The sequence below is a fragment of the Amphiura filiformis genome, chromosome 4, assembly GCF_039555335.1.
Source record: "Amphiura filiformis chromosome 4, Afil_fr2py, whole genome shotgun sequence".
NCBI classification, from domain to species: Eukaryota; Metazoa; Echinodermata; class Ophiuroidea; order Amphilepidida; family Amphiuridae; genus Amphiura; species Amphiura filiformis.
Window position 1 is genome coordinate 21,466,658 of NC_092631.1, and position 23,233 is coordinate 21,489,890.

The 23,233-nt window shown below is 36.7% G+C and overlaps 1 protein-coding gene across 1 annotated transcript in view; it reads right to left on the bottom strand.

Annotated features, from left to right (window-relative positions):
- LOC140150692 (integrin alpha-9-like) overlaps nucleotides 1-22,975 on the bottom strand; it is a 28,152-nt gene extending 5,177 nt beyond the window's left edge. Inside the window, exons 1-20 of the mRNA XM_072172774.1 lie at nucleotides 22,478-22,975; nucleotides 15,802-15,944; nucleotides 15,389-15,507; nucleotides 13,997-14,132; nucleotides 13,470-13,589; nucleotides 12,542-12,631; nucleotides 11,749-11,891; nucleotides 11,384-11,521; nucleotides 10,323-10,431; nucleotides 9,744-9,838; nucleotides 9,136-9,272; nucleotides 8,565-8,722; nucleotides 7,400-7,566; nucleotides 6,656-6,790; nucleotides 4,882-4,970; nucleotides 3,831-3,975; nucleotides 3,209-3,295; nucleotides 2,671-2,840; nucleotides 1,258-1,522; nucleotides 517-624 (exon numbers count right to left, since the gene is read on the bottom strand). Coding sequence (XP_072028875.1) covers nucleotides 517-624; nucleotides 1,258-1,522; nucleotides 2,671-2,840; nucleotides 3,209-3,295; nucleotides 3,831-3,975; nucleotides 4,882-4,970; nucleotides 6,656-6,790; nucleotides 7,400-7,566; nucleotides 8,565-8,722; nucleotides 9,136-9,272; nucleotides 9,744-9,838; nucleotides 10,323-10,431; nucleotides 11,384-11,521; nucleotides 11,749-11,891; nucleotides 12,542-12,631; nucleotides 13,470-13,589; nucleotides 13,997-14,132; nucleotides 15,389-15,507; nucleotides 15,802-15,944; nucleotides 22,478-22,641 — 2,718 coding nt within the window. The 5' untranslated portion in view covers nucleotides 22,642-22,975. The remainder of the gene's footprint in view (nucleotides 1-516; nucleotides 625-1,257; nucleotides 1,523-2,670; nucleotides 2,841-3,208; nucleotides 3,296-3,830; nucleotides 3,976-4,881; nucleotides 4,971-6,655; nucleotides 6,791-7,399; nucleotides 7,567-8,564; nucleotides 8,723-9,135; nucleotides 9,273-9,743; nucleotides 9,839-10,322; nucleotides 10,432-11,383; nucleotides 11,522-11,748; nucleotides 11,892-12,541; nucleotides 12,632-13,469; nucleotides 13,590-13,996; nucleotides 14,133-15,388; nucleotides 15,508-15,801; nucleotides 15,945-22,477) is intronic.
- Nucleotides 22,976-23,233: the final 258 nt, after the last annotated feature.

Here is a 23,233-nt window from a genome sequence, read left to right on the forward strand (position 1 = left end):
AATAACACCACACTGTAATGTTGAACAGGCAGGGGTAGTTGTAATGAATTGATTTTTTGGGAGTAGCCTTTTTCCTTGCTCTTTTTCTTCAATTCTGTTGCTTTCTTTTTCCTTCACACAAGCTTTCAAGCCTCTCGTCAGCTGGAGCAAAGCGTGTGTCTATATACCCAGTGGTTAAACAAAGAACAAGATTGGCACTGTGTTTTCTTCAATAATATCCATGCGTGTTATTATAATATTGGATTACCTTCCTTGAGCATGACATCTCCCATTATAGCTCATTATATAAAAAGCACAATGCCTAGATCTCGATCCACAAGCCTCAGCACACTTTAAAGGTTTTCGCTGACCACTACGGCACAACATGATTCCATAAACCATTTAAGAACAACACAGGGACTTTGCAGCTTCAAGAACGCACACCCTAGACATTCCACAAATTCCACAATTCTGGATATTTTTGAAATCAGTGGATTCTAAAGAATATAATCTTCTTACTCTTATTAGACAACTTACCTTAAGACCTTTAAGATAAAGCAACCAATCACCTGTCTTCAGTCGCCACGGTACAGTTATGTTGATATGAGACGACAGTGGTATGAAACTTGGACCAAAGTTTCTAATCTGTGTGTCGAAAAGTAAATGAAGTTGGTAAATTTGTGTCCTCATCTTTCCGTTGCCTGTGTCGATATACGGTTATTGTTCGATTATTAATGGTGGTATTTTGCAAAGTTGTTTAAAGCAATAATTTATACAATAATACAGAAAATTTGTCCATGAATGGCTTCAATTTGTGCCTTCATTTAACCTAAAATTGTACATAATAATAGTGCCAGCGCCAAAAGGTCTACCAAATGGCTTCAAATCTCAATTCCCACCTCTCATACACCTAAGTATGCATTAACAATCGCCTCTCTCGTTTCTGCTTTGGACATTCGACATTTAATGTTAAAAGTAATAAATTATACATGTAATAACAGTGAGAACTTGTCCACTAATTGCTTTAATTCGGCCTGCATTTTATCAATTTTCGGCTTTTTCAAACTAAAATAGTACACAATAATTGTACCAAAATGGTCCACCAAATTGCTTCAATTGGGGCTTCATTTTTTATTTTTCAAAAGTTTCTCATTTAAGACGGAGCAAATTCTCCTCAGACACACACCATTTTTTTTCATTTTCTACATCATCCACTGTCTGTCTTCCTCCTCCCACTTTCAAACTCTTTCCGCCGCCGCTGTATACTTTGCCATTTACCTCAAATGTAAACACAACTGGAGGCCCAATCACCGACTCATCGATATACGTTCTGTTTTTACCGCTAGTTATTCCTTCATCTATAACGGTATTATTTGAAGACAATATTATCTGACCAGATTGTCGTAACGGCCCATCGACGGCACCAATGCCTTTCCTTGCTTCAAGTTCTCTTACGATGTGGCGGACGTTATCCAAATATGCTTCTAGAGGTTGGTGCTCAAGATTATCGACTGTGTACACAACTTGTCCAGGGAAGGAAGAACTGAAAAGGGGGATTTACTCTGTTATTTTATTACTGTTCTCACCCAGGGTTTTAAAATGCAAATAAAAATATGTTATCATATATTGAAGACACTATTAGTAATCCATGCAAAGCAGTTAAGATATTTTTAATAGTTGCTTGAAAATGAAGAATAGTTCATTAAAATTAATCTATTATGGTCATATATTTTGACAATTTAAGTATGCCATTGCTGTTTCTAAAAAAAAAGCGCAGTGATTTATAGTGCGGTACGAACAGGCACAACGCCTAGACGTTGATCCACAAGCCTCAGCACACTTTACAGGTTGTCGCTGACCACTACGGCCCCACATCATTCCATAAACCATTTAACAGCAAATCAGGGACTTTGCTGCTACAAGAGCGCACACCCTAGACAATCCACAAATAACCATCGCAACCAGGTTCAGCTCCCCGAGTTTCGTACGGGTTACAACGAGACAATTAGCAGTAAGTTCCTTGGGGAATTTCAAGCTAACTCAATTTTTCCACGAGAGCATACTAGGCACCGCCAGGGTTCGAACCCGCAACCTCTCGCACTATAGTCGAACGCCTTAACGATTGAGCTAACTTGACGATTGATCTAACTTGCTCTTTACCTATGATAGTACCTTTGAGGTTGATACAATGGGTTATTCCAGTTGGAATCCAAACACCCCCTATGGAAGACATAGTCTTAATCGTCCACACAGAAAGTGTGAATTTTAAATGAGTTACCTGAAATGGGGACTCCATTTTAAATCTACACCCCTGTGTAAGAGATTAAGGTTATATGTTTTCCATCAGGTGTATGGATTTCAAATGGAATAGCCCATTATATGAACTGTATGTGATCTTATTCGAGATTTGCTATTTATTTGTTTATACAGTATCACTCCAAAATGATAAATTATATCGCAGGTAACTGATGATGAAATTAATCCAGTTATGATTGATTGGTTTTGGTTTCTGGAAATAATAATTCCCATTTGTTAAATATATAATTTTATCTTAATCTGTAAAGACCATTTTTTTCTTCAGGTTAGGTGCTTTTTGGCTCAAATACCGTCAACATCAACGTAGACGAGCACGTCACGACGACAACGACAACAACAACAACAACAACAAAATAACAATAAAATAGTATTTACCCTCTTACTATGATATCAGCAAACACTTTTACAGGTATAGATGGCTCAGCAATATTATTATATAATGTCGCATTTGATTCGATGCTTGATGTTTCCACGAGCAATGTAAAGTTGAGAAACTCCCTATCGCTACGCAACGAACTCACATCAAAACGTAATTTAAATCGGACCTAAAAATATATGGAATAGAAGAAGTTTTATTATATGAGATACATTGACTGGAGTCATTCAAAGCGTCTTGACTGCTTAGCAACGCAAGACACGACTTCATCTGTAATAAAATGTAATTGAAAGATAGTTGGTATGATAAATACCTCATCATCCAGGAGTCGTTGGTTAAAATAAATTTATTTTTTATTGTGTTACTTTGATCTTACACACCCAAAACTGGTGTTACTGGAATTGGGGCGGATATCTATAATACTCGGTGCATAATTTACGAGATCGACAGTGAAAAAGGCCAAGCCAATAATTATAAAGGGCACTACAGGAAAGACAACACGTCCTTTACTTTGTATATCATTTTTACATTTCTTACCTTTGAGTGTGCTGACATAGGGTTGCCAAGTTGACACATTATTCCATTGCTAATGCTGCCTTGTGGATCACATGGAAATACGCCACCCTGTGTATTAAAATAAGAATCATTTGTTAATGGTCTGTAATATCACAATAATGTTGCCAAACTTGTCACAATTATGTTGCTGTCGTGTATGATTATTTTCTACAAAGCCTAATGATATAAAAAAAAAAACCATCTAGGCATTTGTGTACCATATTGTTTAAAATCGCCGACAACGTTGGCCTAAGACACACACTATGAATCATTCAACATCATTTAGGGATGATACTCTATGCGGAGTACCCCAGTCAGCTTACATCTACAATAACCATCGCAACCATGATCAGCTCCGTGAGTTACATAAGGGCAAATAAGGGTGTAAAGTTTTGGTCAAAGAATGTCGTTGGGGACGAAATCAAAACTCGACCGCCGGTTCCGGGCGGTTCCGTCCGGTTGCTATTGTAAATAATGGAAACCGGACGTAACCGCCCGGAACCGGCTGTTGACCGCCGGTCGAGTTTTGATTTCATCCCTTAAGTAAATCCAAATTTGTAACCATAAACCTGTTCTCTTTAATCCCATCTCTGCTCAAACTTACAATAAGTGATTGGAATCCTACGTAAACAACATCCGAAGGATAGATAATTATGAGCTGAGCTTGGTGAGCTTCTTCGCCTTTGTTGACAACTTCTACATCGATATTTATCTTTGAATCGGCTTCCAAATAGAGCACTTTACTTTTCCTGCATAATGAGCAAAGTCAAACCATAGACACGTAAAAATCAACCATATTCCATAATGGCTAAAATCAAGTAAGCAAACAAACACCACCCCATCAGTGGCGTACCGTGGCCGCTCCTACCCCGGGGGGCTGAAGAAAATTCAATTTTGCCGCCACTTCATCAACAGCCCGAAAAGGTTGACCCAATCTTTTTTCGGTGGTTTGAAAAAGTGAAGAGCAAAAAAAAAAAAAGGATTAAAAGCAACACATTTTGATGTATAGACGAATCCAATTTAACGCATTCCTATACCGCAATGGCTGCCAAAGTTGGGTCCCCGTCGGGTCCCCTAAAATGTGAAATAATGCGGCCTTGGAGGGTATTTTTCACCCGTATTATATCACCCGTGTTACAAGCAGACAAAAGAATGATGACAGTTTACAACACAAAATAATCTAACATCGATTTTCAAACAGGAAGCCCCACTTGGCCAGTTCTCCACAGAAGAACTGCCTTACACCTGTTACTTTGATGACAGACAGAACAGAATTTACATGGATAAATTTCAACCTTGACTTATTCCCTGAGGAGCTTGAACCAAATAGTGGGGCTTCCACTTTAAGCGGGTTTTTGGTGTTGCGGGGACCCAAAGATGGCCGACCAAATCCTGACCATGACTTGGCTCGTTGGATTCGTCTATAGTACAATTTTTTAACAATTTTTTATACTTTTCACATTTTTTGCGCCCTTTTTTCTTTACTAATTCTTTTTGCCGCCCTTCTTCTGCCGCCGCCCCTTCGTTTGCCGTCCCTTCTTCTGCCGCCGCCCCTTCGTTTTGGGCGCCCCATGCTTTTACTCCGGGGGCTGGCGCCCCCAAAGCCCCCTCCCAAAATACGCGCATGCCCATATACAAAACAGACAAACATTTACCTCTTTGTTTCAATTGTTTCAATTTTGCCGGCGACTTGAATATCGGTCTCACAAATTGTATTGCTACCGCAATCACGCACGAAATCAACCTGTAAAGAGACAATACACAGCACACCTTTAACACGCCTTGATCTTACAATAGTGTACTCTGTGTGTGTGATAGGGTGTGGGCATGGCCGTCAATCCGGGGGGGGGCAGAGGGACGTGTCCCCTCCACCTTTCGGCAAAACGACCCATTTTTGTTCTTTTCAGCCACTTTTTAACAATTTTGGCCGGTTGTACCCCACACATTTTAAGACTGCGCTAATGGGTGTGGGGGTATATGGTGGGGTGGGGGGTGTATGGTGTATGTATTGGGTGTGGAGTGTGTGGGTCTTACAACTAATGCCATACGGAGCCAATTATGGGTTTAGGAACAACCTTCATTGTGGAGACACAAAACAATGCCACATAAGGGAAAATGACCACAGGGCATTGGAAATTGCTGTAAATTGCAACACTAAAGTAACACGGTTGTTTGATGTTATTATTTATCATTCTTTTAAACAAAACATTCTACCATTTGCAATTCCAGGCTTAGAAAAATAAGCTAAAATACCAACAGTTTTCATGCGCAAATATTTGTTAGCTATTTTGAATGTTTATTTTCCTTATGTTTAAAATTATTAATCTTTTGCTGCATTGTTGTGGTAATTTTTATTTTATAAACTGTACATTTGTCTGAAAATTGAGGGCGCTATTTATGTATATTTTAAAGCATTTTAGTCAAATAATATTCTATAGTAAATTATTCATTCCATTTCTTTGCTTTATTGTTATTAAGTTTTCTACCACTTGTTAATATGTAAACTACATTTAAGATAAAAATGAAAAAGATTGGTCACATTGAATCTGTTACAGCAATACTTTATGTAGTAGTAGGATGAAAACCAGTGTTTTCTCACTAAACATCTCTTCAAAGAAAACGATTCGGGGAAAAGGGAACTGCAAAATAATTTTACGTTACAGATCCCAGAAACAATGTGTCATTTTTTACCAACTGATATTATGGCCAAATATGCTTCTACATACTATTTGCCCCAGACATATGTCACATTCTGGAAATCTGAATTTAAAAGACCGTCTAATGGAACTTACGTAGCCAAGGAGAGGCAAAGGGTGACGCCCCCCCTGTGAGAAGTCTTGCCCCCACCCCGTGATGGGATATGCTGGCTCAATGCCCTGACATTTAAGATTTCTCGGCCTTTTTTTGTATGAACACCAATCAGGTTTCAGAAGCAAGTTTTCAACAGATTCTTGTCTCATTCATTTGATGGACCATATCAAAACTCAATCTTCCCGTGGTTTATATACAGGCATGATCATGATTGATCTCCAAAAAACTTTTGACACGGTCAACCATCAAATCTTATGTGAGAAATTAAATGCAATGGGAGTTGAATCTGTTGACTGGTTTCATTCGTATCTTTCAAATAGGCAGCAAATTACAGATTACAAAATTAGGCCAAGTTCTTGAGTCTTGCAGCAATTGGCTGGTAGACAACAAATTGTCTTTACATCTCGGCAAGACTGAAAGTATTATCTCGGATCCAAAAGGAAAATAAAAAATGTTGAAAATTTTTCTGTTGAATGCTCTGGCCAGATTATCAAAGGCCAGGAGCCTATGAAATATCTGGGTATATTAACATTGACCAATCTGTGTCTGGGGAAGCTGTCACTGTATCTTACTGCCCATCAAACTGGTCAACTATAGGATGGTTACTATTCATTTTACCTCTTTGGCGATTGTGCGTGAAGATTCGGGATCAAGGATTATCGGTAGTCCACTTGCATAATCAATGAGAGAAGCGGTATGGAGACTGTACGCAGATTGGAAATAGATGGCGCTCAAATAGTCCCTCACGTCGGTCTGTAAGTAAACATTGGATAACAAACTGCTGTAAATGCATATCTTATTTCATTCACTTTTATACACAAATTAAGTGTAAGGGGACAATTGAATATATTCTCATATATTATTGAACACGACCTGGCCACATTTCCTTCTTTAAAGTGACAAAGACGTCTGCTTACGTCTAAGATGATCAAGTAGATTTTCCCAATTCGACTTTTTTAGTTTCTTGTGTCATCGATAATGCCGAAGGCAGTCGATCCAATTAGGCTAATTGTGGCATTCGTCACAATGAGATATCAGCAGAAAGTATCTTCAAATATGTGTATTGCGTTATTAACACTGAATGACTACATTAAGCGTAGTAAGACCTTTATATTTGAGGAACTATTACATCCCTATAACAATTTTGGTTGCAAAGTTATTGTCAATATTATTTTCAAAAGCATTATTATTGTTTTTGCTCGCCATTTTTGCTGGTATCTCATTGTGGCAAGTGTCCAATTCGGCCTGCTTGGTCTGCAAGTGGAACAAATATATATGGAAACATTTGTAACTATGTTTCTGATCTTTCACACTGTTTTTTCTGATCTTTCACATAGGTTCTAAATCAAATGTGGCACATACCTTAAGATAAGCTGTATGTTCGACGCATTGCTCTTGATCTAATTGTAACTCGAGAAATTGGTTGATTTCAGACGTTATTGAGCCAGGTCGCTGATTGGTAAAGAAAAATCGAGATGACAACCCCTCGTTCGTTCTCAGGATATCAGTCGAGATGGTGTAATTGAAACCTGCAATTATTGTGAAATTATCATTTAAAAAATATACATTGGGTCAACTCTTACCTTATCTATAAATGCGCTTTTATAAATACGCACGTGACCCATCAGCACGACATACCAAGACCAACAAGCGTGCCCAAATCCTCATGCATTGACCACTATACAGAAAGGGATAGGAACTGTGTAGATAAATATCATCAAATTTAAGTATTAATTGCAAAATTATTACACATTTTGCAATTCCGAATTTGTAATATGTTATCAAAAACAACATTTTGAAAGTATTTGACGACGGAAAAAAAACCGTTTACAATATAATCACAAAGTTGAACAAAATATACAACTTTGCTGCACAGCAGTCTGATGTTGTTCCGCCTTTGCATTCAAATGTATAGAAAGACCACTCGCTATGTAGAAGGTCACTTCGAGACTTACTGTCTATAAGCTGTTATGGCAGCGCGGAGGTGGTCACGTGCGTATTAAGCGCATTTATAGATATAACCGAAGTACACTGTCTTAGGGACACATTTACACATTCTTCGTTGTAATGGTATTATGCCAAATTCTGCACTGTCGTCTGATCCTCAAGAGTCAAACACATTGTCTCGGAAAATATTCCCCAGGGCAATACCGTATATATAAATAAAAAGACAAACAGACAGATAGCGCGACAAATAGACTGACATACCAGTGGCGTACCGTGGCCGCTCCTACCCCGTGGGGGGGGGGGCTGAAGAAAATTACATTTTGCCGCCCCTTCCTCAACAGCCCGAAAAAAGGACAATAGGCGCTAGCGCCCTATTAAAGCAACAAAAAATGTTATCCTTTTTCAAATTTTTTCCGCCCTTTTCCTTTACTAATTCTTTTTGCCGCCCTTCATTTTTGCCGCCCCCTGTTTTGCCGCCTTTCTTCTTCCACCGCCCTTCGTTTTGGCCGCCCCTGCGTTTAACCCGGGGGCTCGCGGCCCTAAAGCCCCCAAAAAAAAAAATAAGCGCATGCATACAAACCTCTTGCGGCTGGTACCCTATGCCCCGTGTAGCGCAGACAAAGCTCTATGCGTACACATGTGACTTGCCTCCCTGCCATATTGCATGATGTCACGTTAGGACTGATTATTGCTGGATTTAAGCGAAGCGTTTTCTCTACTCGAAGTACTGGCTGAGATCTTTAAAATGAATTCACAAGAGAGAATATTAATATCAATGAGGTAAATGTGAACATAATTATATGGAGTAGTAATACTAGGCCTACCCAAGACAAGAAGTTACATAACCTCAATATAGCACTCTTTACGGTGAATGTAGAGGTACTATTCTCGTATACGGGGAAAGCATTTCATTTTCGATTTCTGAATATTGGGATAAACAGCAGCATTACATGCACATGTAACAATTTACAATTATAAGACCTGATGATTTCTATTCTTGTTCAATTATGATATTTGGACGTATATTATTTAGAGTAAAGTCGATGATTATAAGTCAAATTTATACCCGAATGAATAACATTTTACTGGCACATGTAAGGCCAATCCATGCGAGATTCCACAAGGATCGTTCCTTGGACCACTTAACTTGCCTGTAATATACAACAGTCGCATTCTGATGTGCTCCAACTACTAGATCTGGGTAACCATTGGAGTCCATGTCTAATCCACCGCTGAGTGAGCTTCCAAAACTTGTAATTCCCGCCATCACAGACCTGCCTGCAAGGCGCTGTATCATGCAGAAAGAGCAAAACAAAAGCACGAAAACACAACACAAATTACTTAAATCAACACAAAAGAAAATTACTATTAACACTTATAATAATAATTAAAAGATGATCACTTCCTTTTCAAACACATGCAGTTTATACTTATTCCTATAAATATTAATATAACGTAAGCCATGCAGATGTGTGCCGCAGAATTCAAGAATTTAATTGCACGTAATTTGGAGCATTCTATGCTTAATCCATGAGATTATACTTTTTCACTGAGACGAGGCTTTTGTTGCCCATTATTTTGCAAACGTGGCCGAATTAGCAATGTAACACTAATCGTATTGGCTCTGGTGTTGCCCTATACTTACAAATATTTAACTGATGTTTTTACCATCGCCAATCCAACATATTGTACGAACACTGAAACGTACATTATCATTGCTTATGAACGCTATAAATTATACAATAATGTTCCCACAAACCTGAGCATATTTAGTTCTAATCCCGAGTACTGATCCATGATATATGTACACAGCTCCTGAGCCGTCATCTTCAAATGGAGCTCCAATGGCAACATCTGAAATAAGATAATTAACAACATTTACATCAAAACAATTGCCGGATATAATTTGCTGTTTGATGGACGTTTTAGATTTTCTGACTTTGTAAATCACTAAAGACAGAGATAAAAAGAATTTATCGCGTCTGATGTCACTGTCAATTACGATCCTTGATTGGTTTACACAGGTTAATAACGCGTAAAAGGAAGACCGGTCTATTACGTAGTTTTACAAGGCAAAAAATGGGTTTTCTAGGCATTGTTGACATGGTGCCTTCGCGAAAGAAAGTTTCCTACTATAAAGACCTTACTTTTGAGATGGTTTGAATGTTTGAAGGTGCAAATTTAACAATAAGGCGCCCGGTTATACCGCCGTGTTCAGCAAGTCATCATCACGACACTTGTAAACAAACCGTGCTCAAATTTGATTGACAGATGACGTCAGACGCGATCAATTCTTTTTATCTCTGTCTTTAATTATAAAATTGCCTTTATATCATACCATTATATCCATCTTGATCGACATCACCGATAGCTGCTATGGCCGTGCCAAATCTGGCTCCAAAAGCATTATTTCCTTTCAGTTTCTCCTCCAATAACTGAAGATTTCCCTAGAAAAAAATGATTATATCACTCGTTGTTTAATTCGTCAGACGTTCACAGATATTAGAATGCGCATGCAGATGTGTGTCACAGAATTCAAGAATTAACAGTTATTGCTTTGAGCATTCTAGGTTTTATCCATGAGATGATGCTTTTCACTGAGATGAGGCTTTTCAATTCGGTCACACATGTCGGTCGATGCGCCTCCAGCGTTTGCTGGGAGAGATGCCAAAATGCAACACAGGAACATAATGTCATTGTGTGTTTAAATGTAAATATATTTATGTTACACGCGAATGCACAGTTGTAGTAGATCCATTTTCTATCTATTGATTACAAGGAATCTTTCATGGAGCTGTTTTCAACATTATTCCATCTACAAGTATAAATGCCTCTAAATAAGGTGTCTTTTGAAGAAAGAGACGAAAGGCAGAAAAAATACTTTTCGTCCCTATCGTCATAAAAAAACCCCATTTAAAGGCATATAAGCCTGTAGTTGGAATTGTACGGTATTGATTTCCCATCACTTCAAATCAAAGCAAAGTAATATTGGTCCATGTACCATTTGGCACCGATTAGAGTCAATGACGCTAACGTCCACGGCGCCCAAATAGAGTCACCATTAAACTCATTTGACGGTGTACAACTGTATTTGACGGCGTTTAACGTTTTCTGACATCTTATGGCATGTAAAAGTAGTATAAAGTGTTATCTTTTCATTTCTCCTAGTCTCGCTAGTGTTTGAAATTGTTTTTGTTATAGCGCGCGTTTTAAAAATAATGTGTTGTTTAACTTTTTGCGGACGCCCATATTTTCACTTCAATTGGTCCTCCATGTATTTTGTTGTGTTTGTTTGTTTTTGCCCAGAGCACGTGGGGCATTTTGAAGAACTGAGAACACATACTATATTAATTTTGGGACACTCTGTAGGACGTGAGCTATAATTCAAGATATTTTTACCTCTCCTTGGTTGATATAAACATAAACCCTTCCTTCATCCATTTTATCCGTGTATAATGGTGCACCAACTAACAAATCGGACAAACCATCATTGTTAAGATCAACTGCCGCTATAGCAGACCCGAAGTATGTATTCATCTGAAGATATAATAATAATAATATTAAATTGTTTGTAGAAATATCATATGTAATTTCTTTTAATTGTTGTACCCGCAAGCAAAATAAACAAACAAATAAACAAACAACAACAAACAAACAAAATTAATGTTATGCATATTCAATTCAGTATTCATTCAGAAATTAAAAATATATATATAATATTATAGTTATAATAATTAATATTTATGATCTTAATTAAAACTTACCGGTTCTCCAAACAATTCCTTTATAACTACATAAGTATCGATGTCAAATATGAAGACTTTGCCAGTGTTGTATGCTCTTGGAGCACCGGTGACTCCTTCATTGGCGGTTGGTGAGGAAAAGCTCCCGGATGTTACTGAGTAACCTACATTAAAAAACCATGATGTCAACAACAATAAGAGAAGTATTATAAGATTGAACCCATTGTTTAAAAAAGTACATATACCATACTTAATTTCTTGAAGTATATTCTACCCTTTCTCCCACCCTGTCTGTGTATACGGTCAACATATAAACACTTCTGACTGCAGTTGGAGGTCCCGGGTTCAACCACCTCTAAATTCCACAAGCTCATTGCGTTTTCAAATTCTCATACTTTAGTCATACGTCTTTAGTTAACCCATGAAGTCAATTTAGAAAGAAAGTACCAATTCACGCTCACTCTCTCGTGTACCAAAGTCTTACCACACTCTTTTATAATAAGACTTGTTTGTATAACCACTTGTATCAGTAATTTATTTGCTCAAACTCTACAATGTCATAATTTTGTGGATGGAAGGCGTCTGCCCTATTGAACTTTAGCTTTGGACATTAATTATTTTATAGCTTTTTCACCCGGGTAAGTCGGGTGGGAAATAAAGAAAATAATTATTAAATATCTAAAGCTAACGCTAAATAGGGCACCTCCGCCTAATGCTAATTTCAAAAACACTGACATGCTTGCAGACGAGGTCCTACGGTATTTCAATTTTGTCGACCTGACTGGAAGACATGCAGCTGTATTTCATACCTTACCTACATAACCTTCTTCAGCCTCCCCTCCAGGATACCACACCGCCCAACCTGCAATCTTTGGTTTCGGTTCTATCATGGAAATAACTGTACCTGTACAAAAGCGACGGACAAAGAATGAGGATAATGAGTAGAATGGCAAACGCAATCTCTATCGCAAATTGTGGTGGAAAACGAAGAGACTTAACGCCAACGGTATTCCTACTTTCGGGCTCTGTTGCTATTAGTATACTATCCAGAGAGGCTGGCCGTGAGGGTCACAAACTGTGTCTACGCCAACGGTTCTCGTAACGGAAATCGTCGAAGTATATATAATCTAGCCTATTAACAGTCATGCAATTTATAGTCAGGCGTTCTTCCGTTGCAACTTTTCGGTTATCCGCGAATTATTTAACACAGCGGGAAAAGCTGCGTCAAAATTGTAGCTGCATCTGTCTGACAACGGCAAAACGCAAGACGTTGGCACATGGCAGACTAAATTATATTTTGCATGGCCTAAAGGCTACTATATAGTCGGACGTCTTGCGTGCATTTTAGGCACCAGAAACAAATTTGTTCGATCTTTGGAACGACCATCAATGCTGCTTCGATGCTTGTTGTTAATGAACTGACAACTAATTAATCAGAATTAATGCTAAATTTATATTGGTACATTGGTACAAATAATAAGGAACGACCAATCATCGATGGTCGATCGAAAGATCGAACTAATTTGCTTCTATTGCCTTACCGTTGCGAAAAACGCAGCGGCTAATTTCCCCCAGGTGCAGAAAACATCCATTGAGCGAACAAAACCCTGAGCGGAAAAAACAGAAGGTCGCAGCGGACAAACGAAAATGGCTGCGGACAAGCGAACACGCGACGACTGTCGTCGCAACGGAATGACGCCCGCAAATCGTCCGTCTATGTTAGTGGTCTTAAAGTATCTTACCTCTCCATCCTATTGTTCCTGGTGCCCCTATCAATAAGGTTCCATTCCTTGTAAAGTGTGCACTACTGCCAGCCTGGCACCAGCCAAACCAGGGCGTTCCATCTTTTTTTACACTCACACCTGTTGACAATGAACATTGTGACGAGAATTAGTTTGTGAAAATACACTTCTCAACTTCCCTATCACCATCCATAACACCCACACCACCACCACCATAATCACCACCATCACCATGTACCAGTATGACAAGACTTACTCGGGAAAATACATGAACACACTACCACCTCCCAACCACATACCTTAACCCCACATCATCAACAACAACGCCAACTGCAATACCACCACCAGCAGCAGTAACAATTACTACAACAACAGCAGCAACAACAGCAACAAATTGAACAAAAACGCAACAGGAACACAATCACAGTTTTAGCCACTGGCTACACCTACCTTTAATCAATATTAAAAAAAAACCAATCAGACATATTATGAAACATGCTTAATTTTAAAACGTGATATATCAATACCTTTTATACATGGTCTTAACTGCTGCACACTCCTTGATCGTAGCTCCGAGTTAATGGTAAAACACATCCCTTGTGGATATTCGTAATAATTCCTATAAAAAGCGTCATAATAATTGACCCATCTATGAGCACAAACCTGCAAATATTGTAAACAAAATCAAACTCTAAAGCAGAGAGGTAACGAAAGTTTGGAATCCTCGGCAAATCTATTGATTGTATTATCTTGTAATGAATATTCATATGAAAAGGTTTGACTACAAAAATGATTCTTTTATAAATACATCTATGCACAGTTTCCACCTCGATACATCCGAGTACACAAATGTTTTCAGCACAGCGAGTTTAGTCTCCACACAGTCTGTGTTATACTACACGGTTGAGTGCATAACATCATAAGAGCTGTGTGAGATCTAGTGGAAAATAGACATCTGTGATTGGTTTTTGCCAAAACCTCAAGTGTTCCCTTCATCCAATCAGATTTTTTTAATTTGTTGAAAACTATCTTTCCAAGCACATTTTTTGACCAAAATGTAGGTTTTAAAAGTCAAAGCTCAAGTGTTCCTTGTAATATTTTTCAAATTGTATGTCATTAAATGAATGAGCACACTTATATTGGCCATATACTAGCTACATGCGAATAGGCAATGTCTATTCTCAGTCGAGTAACTGGTGCCTTCGCGACGGCTACATGTGCTTCCAGACATCTCAGTGTGTCCTCAGAGCGCGTATATTGTCTGCCATGTTCTTCTATTATTTTACATTTTTATGGGATTGTATCATTAATGATACGGCATTTATACAAACGGTAAGACTGTTTGCTGTTTACTGGAACATAATAGATAGAGTGGCTTTTCGCCGTCGTATTGAATACGTCATACCTTAGTTACTGGTTCACGCTTGATTTGCACCCATGTAAGCAACCCATTGACTTTGTGTTGCGATCATTTTGATCATGGTTCTGAACACAGATAGCGTGAAACAGTACCGTTTACCTGGCAACGATCGATTTTGACGTCACACTACGACGGCATATCAACACCAAAATAGGGTTTGACTAGCTCCGTTAGAGCACTGCGCATGAATAAAAACACCGCAGGGCGCTGGTTCGAATCCCGCTTCAGCCATTTCTTATAAAGATTCACGATTCAATGTATTATATTTCATATCGTGGGCAACTTGCCAAATTACATGAGATATTACAATTTTAAAAAATATATTTTTACAAATCCTCCTCCATTTTAATTTGTTATAGTTGTTCATCAGCGTGAATCACATTTGGTCCAGTGTTTGTAAAACAGCCATTATCCCGTCACCTGTTCTTATATTATTTAATTTGCTCATTTGATATATGTACGCGTATGCTCAAACAAACAGAAAAAATAATTTTCTTACCGCAATTTTTCCATTAGTCTGTCCCGAGATATCTGCGTACCTGTCCATACTAATACCTAACCACTGATCATCTTTCATGTCCCGTACGTGAATACCGTCTGCAAGGTATTGCTGATTGCCTGCATTTACAGAGGAACAAAATACGTTAGTCATGTCTTCCACTTCTAACGTAGATCTATAAAGACTAATAAAAAAACCCAAAGTGAAAAAACAAACAACATGGACTGCCTTTTGAGGAGAGCAAGAGCAATTATAGCTCTCTACTGCTCCCCTTAAATCTGATATAGGACAGTGATTTTTAGCTCTCCTTAGTTGACCATTCTCTCCAGAAGAGCTATTCAGTGCTCTCCTACAAATTCCAAAAGACATTCCCTGAAACAAATGCACCAACATACAAACTCATCAACACTTGCCCGTCATATCAAGAGTGACTTGCTGACATCTTTGGTTTCTGGAAGTAGTACTTGTAGTTTGGACTTGACATTTAAACAGCGCCCCCGGTGACGGTAGGGATCTTTGATGAATTGACGAGCTCTTTGGTGCACCAACTAGTATCCTAAAAAGAATGAAGAAAGGAGTGCAGAATGAAAGAAGGGGACAAAAGATTTTTCTGGTGAGCAGTCAAGTTTTTTTTTCTTTTTTCCCTACAGGTTTGGTGTTTGGTTGTTTTTTTCATTTTGTGTATCTGTATTTATAGGCCTATATTTAGGCCCTACTTTTAAGGTTATTAATTATTTTAAACTGTTGCGATTTGGTCATTCACAGCATCTTGCGAATGGTAGTGAGCTTTGGCAAAAACTGCATTGCTCATTTCATAGCGAACGTGTAAAAGAATTCAAATATCACAGATATATTTGGTAGGTCCTGTGGTTCTTGAGTTATGTTATAAAGAGGGCTGAAACAACAACACTTTTGTAAAACGTACATAACTCATTAACAACAACAAATTAAGCAAGTTTTCAAGGTATAGGATTTGTAGAATGATGTTTTGCAAAACATCAAGGTGTTATTTTTCAATAATATATGGATCTAGATAATGAAAATTGATTTTTTTAGTTGCTTCGACCAACAATAGGCCTACCTCGTCTACCCTTAAGTGTTTCAGGGGGCACACAATTTTACAGGCTTCTGCTTCTGGTTGTGTCTCCTCCATCGTTTTTTATCACGTTTTGTTATTTGTATGTTTTCATTTTAATGGAAATAAATATGATTGATTGATGTATTGATGTATTGATGTATTGATTGATTGATTGACTGATTGATTGATTGATTGATTGATTGATTGATTGATTGATTGATTGATTGATTGATTGATTGATTGATCACTATGAACATGCCGTGATTAATATGGGCATGAATATTAAACTATAAAAAAAAGAAAATCCTTATGTTTAGACACACCCGGCCACCCTTTTTAAAAGTGATTTAAGTTATTTTACAGAAAATTAGAAGGTTATTTGGGATTAACATTATTTGAAACTTTTATTCAATAACTAACAGGAAACGCTTTTCAAAAACCAACTTTTACAAAGCTACAAAAAGAGTACGTGGACTTAAACATATTAAAGTAGCTATGAACATAGACTTCTCCGTAGCCCACTTGCCAATTGTGCATACTCTGGCTATTACATTTAAGCTTAAAACTCTGATTTAAACCAACAATTTAGCAGATATGAGCCCCAAAAGTTTCCGTAATTCCAGGGTTAAGACCACCCTCTAACATTTGTCTTATACATGCAGGCATGCAATGATCCGGTGCAATATAGGAATTACAGCTATTAGTTTGTGCTTCTTTATACCAGGTACTAATAGCAACAATAATTTATTTAAATGACTTCCTTATAAATATTAGAAATTAAGGTAATAAACATTTGTTGTGATGTTCAATGTTCATAGTAGACTACTATAACTACTATGAACATTGAACATCACAACAAATGTTTATTAAACTGCAATGGTTGCTTTTTAAATAATAAATTATTTTATCAAAAAACTTTGAGGGGAGGCGCCATCCTAAGGGGCAGTCCCTTTCCCGGTCCCCTTACGGGTGGTCTTAACCTCGAATTATTCAAACTTTTTGGCCTCTTTACCTAATTATGGGTCTTAAGTTTATAAAAGTATACGGATTTCAGCTGGAATAACCCAATGGACATGTGAAGTGGATTATACTATTGGTGGAATAACTCAAAGTCTTCCAAGTGACTAACAGATGAAGATGTGTACATAGTTTTATGGTCGAATTTGAGATGAAATAGTGAATGTGAAAGAGGAAACGAAACAATGTCACCAAGATCTATTACCTTAATTTCAAATATTTATAAGGAAGTCATTTAAATAAATAGTTGTTGCTATTAGTACCTGGTATAACGAAGCACAAACTAATAGCTGTAATTCCTATATTGCACCGGATCATTTCATAACTGCATGGATAAGACAAACGTTTAAGGGTGATCTTAACCCTAGAATTACGGAAACTTTTGGGCCTCATAACTGCTAAATTGTTGGTCTAAAGTATATAAAAGTATACACAGCTGTGAGTGTGAGGTCAAATTTGGGCCGAAATGCCAATTTTTGGAGAAAATCCAAAAAAACGCGCTTTTTTGCCCAAATTTTTTCGGCCAATGTAACAAAAAAAATCATTAATTTTTGAAAAACTATATAGATAAAAATATCTAGGAATCGTATTTTTTTTATTTTTTTTTTGAATTTTGACCAACTTTGAGAAATTTGGTTAAATAATGCTCACTTTTAAATAAAATTATAAGAAAGTCTGATTTTCGCCCAAATTTCAAATATTTTTGGTGAAGTTGGTCAAAATAAAAAATAAATTACAAAAGAAAGCGGTTCCTGGATTTTTTTATGTAGTTTTTAAAAATGAATAAACAATTTTTTTTGGCACAAGATAATTATTTTGTTACGTTGGCCGAAAAACATTGGGCCAAAAAAGATTTTCTCCAAAATTAGCATTTTGGCCCAAAGTTGACCTCACAGATGAATTTATTAAGTCTTTGTCGTTCTAAATATGTATATTTTATATACTTCAGACCACCAATTTAGCAGTTATGAGGCCCGAAAGTTTCCATAATTCCAGGGTTAAGAGCACCTTTATAAAAGTATACGGATTTCAACTGGAATAACCCAATGGATGAATGTGGAGTGGATTCTCATCTCTTTCTTCCATGATTATACTGTTGGTGGAATAACTCAAAATCTTCCAAGTGACTAACAGATGAAGCACACGGTTTGCACACGGTTTTATGGTCGAGTTTGAGATGAAATAGTGAATGTGAAAGAGGAAACGAAACAATGTCACCAATATCTATTACCTTAATTTACAAATATTTATAAGGAAGTCATTTGAATAAATTATTGTTGCTATTAGTACCTGGTATAAAGAAGCACAAATTAATAGCTGTAATTCCTATATTAATTCCTATCTGCTAAATTGTTGGTCTAAAGTATATAAAAGTATACATTTTTAGAATGGCAAAGACTTGATACTTCACAAAATAAATAATATTCTGAAATAATCTTTGAAACAACTGTCAGGAAGGTTTTAAAGAAAAGGCTATGTGGATTTAATGTCTTTGATTCCAAAATTGTTCCGTTCTAATATAAAACCACAAAAAAATAAAGCTGATTCTAATTAAGTGTAAGTTGGGACATGTGTAAATATTATAATATGCCAAAAAATCATGGTTTAAAAAAATTAGCCAAATGTATTTAAAAAGAATGTACATATAATACAAGTGGGAAAAAGTTTGAAAATTTACTGGACAATTTGTAAAAAAAAAATCCTAAGATACGCACCATATAGTCAAGACATAAATGCATGTAAAATACGGTTATGAACTTTTTAGGACCACTTCTTCTGCACGTTGTCCTGTATTAACGGGGGCAGAATGACCCTTAAATGCCTTGTATAACCTTGTTAGGTTGGTTATGTTGGCACATAAACCCATTACGGATATTCTTTATTTGGGGAAATGCCAACAAAATTTAATTAATGTCTTCAGATAAGTAGAAGTAGTCATACGCCTTAGTTGTCAAAATAATGATGCCTGCATGTATGAGTCAAAACTGACTTCGTTATGTTTAGGGAGCATGTATCTTTTCTATTTTAAGAATACTAGATATATACAAATTGTCAAATTATTAAGATGATGTTTAAATAATCGTGAAATTGAAAAAGAATTGCCCATTTTAACGATATTTGACATCAGCGTAGGGGGAAGTGGGGCAAATTGGTCCACCTAATGTCCCATTTTGCCCCACCAGATTTTACTCGGCTATAATACTAATACTCGGCAACTTGCGACAAGTGACCACTACAAAACAAAATGTACATCGCCAAGAGTCTAGTAGACTTACGTTTCACAAAAATTGGTGCCGGTCGGCTTCCGGCTTCATTATTTTATTAAGGTGTCTTTAAGGCGTCCCATTTTACCCCACTGCAAGATTTTTCTGCAACAGAGGCTGGGGTAAAATGGGACAGCTGGGGTAAAATGGGACGCCATTGATTTACTATGGGACTCTTTTTGTTGGGGCAAAATGGGACAGTTTGAGTTAGCACACAGTAAATCAATGGCGTCCCATTTTACCCCAATTTGGCATATTTCTAAAAGAAAGCTTTTCTTATAATTTTCGAAGAAAAAAGTTACAATTTTTGTTTTATTTAATTGAAAGGGTAGCTTAGAAGTTATTTTTTAATTTGAGAAACACTAATCCGGACCATTGATTCAGATATTGAGCCACAAGTCGTGACCTCTGCTTAGACAAAAAAAAAAAATGGAATACTTATTTTGATGTGTTAAGCTTACGGCCCTCAGAAGTTCCTGTTTAATGAAGAATGGTACTTTTAAACGGTTTGAAATATAAATAGACATTATATCAAAGTTATTTTGTTGCAAAAATTGGCAAAATGTGACTATTTTAAGGTATAAAAGTATTTCCGAAATCACTGTCCCAAATTACCCTGTGTCCCAATTTGCCCCAAGTTACCCTACATGCTGAATGGGCTGTTCCATTTAAAATTCATACTACCCCTGTGGAAGATTTAGCAGAGGGAGTATGTGTTAAGAATAGAATAGACAATTGGGTAACCTTCATTTGAAATACTCACTACAGTTGTGAAAGATATAAGTAAAGCCATAATACAGAGGGAGTTTGAGTTGCAAAATGATTAAACCGGACCAATTACATTTGAAAAACATATTCCCCCTGTAAAAGATATTTCCAAACTCTTCCACAGGGGTAGTGTGGATTTTAAATGGAATAGCCCAATTAAGGGATAAGACAATTTTCCAAATACTTGGCCAGACATTTGAAGGGTTTACTATGAGTTTTTGACTAGAAATATTTATCACAGGTACAAAATTGATAGTACATGTGAAAGAGGAACGTGTACAGATTAATATTGTAGCATTATCACTTTTGTAAGCTTATAGAAAATTGCCGTGACCGGGATTCACAGATTTGACCAAAACTTATAGGTATTGTGTTTTTTTAATGACTTCATACAATTTATACACAATTTCAATTTTTTACACTTTCGCTGCATTGGATCACTGAATGGGCCTTTAACTGTTGATATATAAATAGAATCTTCCAACATTGACGTATTGAATTTCAAAATATCTGCCTTCGTTCTTACCACAAGTACACGCCATGTTAGCAGACATTACTTTTTAATGAAAAATTAAAGACTCCGATTTTTGTTTGATGATTTTTTTAAATGATTTTCTGAATTAGCTAATCACTGAAGGGGCTTTTTTTCGTAATTCCAGTATCCTAGTTCTATGGTGGCTCAATATCCACGAAAAAGCCTATTTCCACAATTTCCGTTGATTCGGACATTTGTAAGTTACTGGTAATAATTTTGTTTGTGCCACTGTGTTATAATTATTTCTATTATTTTGTCGACAGATAAAATACAAATTAGACCATTACAATGTCTTTGACAAACGGCCGAATCTGATGTTACACAAACATTATGTATTATATAGTCCTATAGTTTCTGGCGGTAAATTGGTATACAAATCTCACTGGCATTTTATTGGGGGATCGTCATCAGGCCAAATTTATTTTTTGTTTAAAAGTTTAAATAAGCAGACTAAACACCTTAAAAGAATTTCGTGTTTTTTAAATGTAAAGTGATATGGAAAAAACAAAGCTATAGACTGTGACTATATATAGGCCTATATACAACAAGTCTACCCAGTTTTTTGTTCAAGAAAGTTTACGTTTATTTCCCAGTGTATTATGTAATTGTATAAATGCTATCCACGATGAACATGAGTAGTTAGCATATAGTTAGCATGCATATAGTGCTATTAAATCATGCATAAACTAACTACCGGTACAATTTATTTTGGGAGTTATTTTTAACTTGAGCTGACAACTATATATAAAGACTTAACTAATATCATATCACGTTTTGGTATAGATTTCATATGACTGTAACCCAATATTAAAGGCATTATAGCCCTAGGTGTTGTTGCTATTGTTTCTATCCTATCTGTTAATTGGTCTCATTAGATGACTAATACCAGCTTATAGCAACAATTAGCAGTGACCAACCACTCGCCAACCTGTTAAAGCGAGGATCACATGCATAGCATAGGCCTATTCTTCATGTTTTTATTTTGCCATTTCTTATTTCAACGGAATTCAAGCACTTTAACGATGTTTTAACAGTTTTTCTTTCCATAAAGAAAAACTGTTTTATAGAGTGTTTTATACTTTCTTCGCAGGACTGATTATTAGCTATTATTTAGACTGTCCGCGAGAAATAATTACCAAACGTGTTCACCTGTTTTATAGAGACCTTGAATTTGTCACTGGACGTTCGAAGTTTAAAAAAAATTCATGCTAAATTATTTTTATTTATAATTAAAATCTCTGTATAACCATGATAACTTGAATATACAAATTACAAATGTATACGTAAGGAATTGCATTCCTAGAAATTCTAAAAATGCTCTTTAAGAACATTTTAAGAAACGTGTGTCATCCACGTTTACGTGTGATCCACGTCAATCAATTGGCTTCAATCCTGAAATCACCATAACTTTGCAAATCATCACTTACCATTTTCCTTGTGAATTTTCATGTTGTACAACAGAATACCCAAAAAAACTACCACCGTCCCCACTGAAAGAACTGACTTGGTCCTCGTAAATGTTAAAACCATCCAATTGATATAAATCTGTTAAAAAGGTTATCCACAATATGAAGCTCCTCCAATGTGCCATTTTGATAAACGGTTGTGCGGAATATGTACAAGCACACTTCTGAGATTTTCGTGTAAATTAACACTTTATTAGGTTTCGATAAAAATAGAAAATATAATGATGATGTTACATGGTTGTTGCTGCTTGTGGTAAGCTAGTTTTCTTTCCGTGTTTGCCTATGCAGCCCTGCTCCTGCGACTTTCTTGTATAAAACTCTAGAAGTTCAAAGAAGTTTTCAACAATATAAGCTGATTCGTCTCAGCTATAAGAAAGCGATGTTATCGGAACATTACGAAGATTATTACGAAATAAGTCGAAATAGTTGGGATCTTTCCAGTTGTCTTCTTCGAAAGCAGACGATATTAAATCATCTGCTTCATGTTCTTGTCAAAAAGTTAACTGCCTGTTTCCCGCCTAGTCACAACTATTCTGTAGTGAATACCATACCTGACGTCGCAGTTCGATGCGTGACTGTTAGGTAAGAACCCTATACAGGTGTCCGATTTGTTTCCTGCCGGTTGGGACCGAGACTACCTTCCAGTTCATGCAGTGTTGTTAATTTGGTATGATCATTTGCGTTGCAGCGTTGGCTCAAAATTTAAAGTCTATTGAG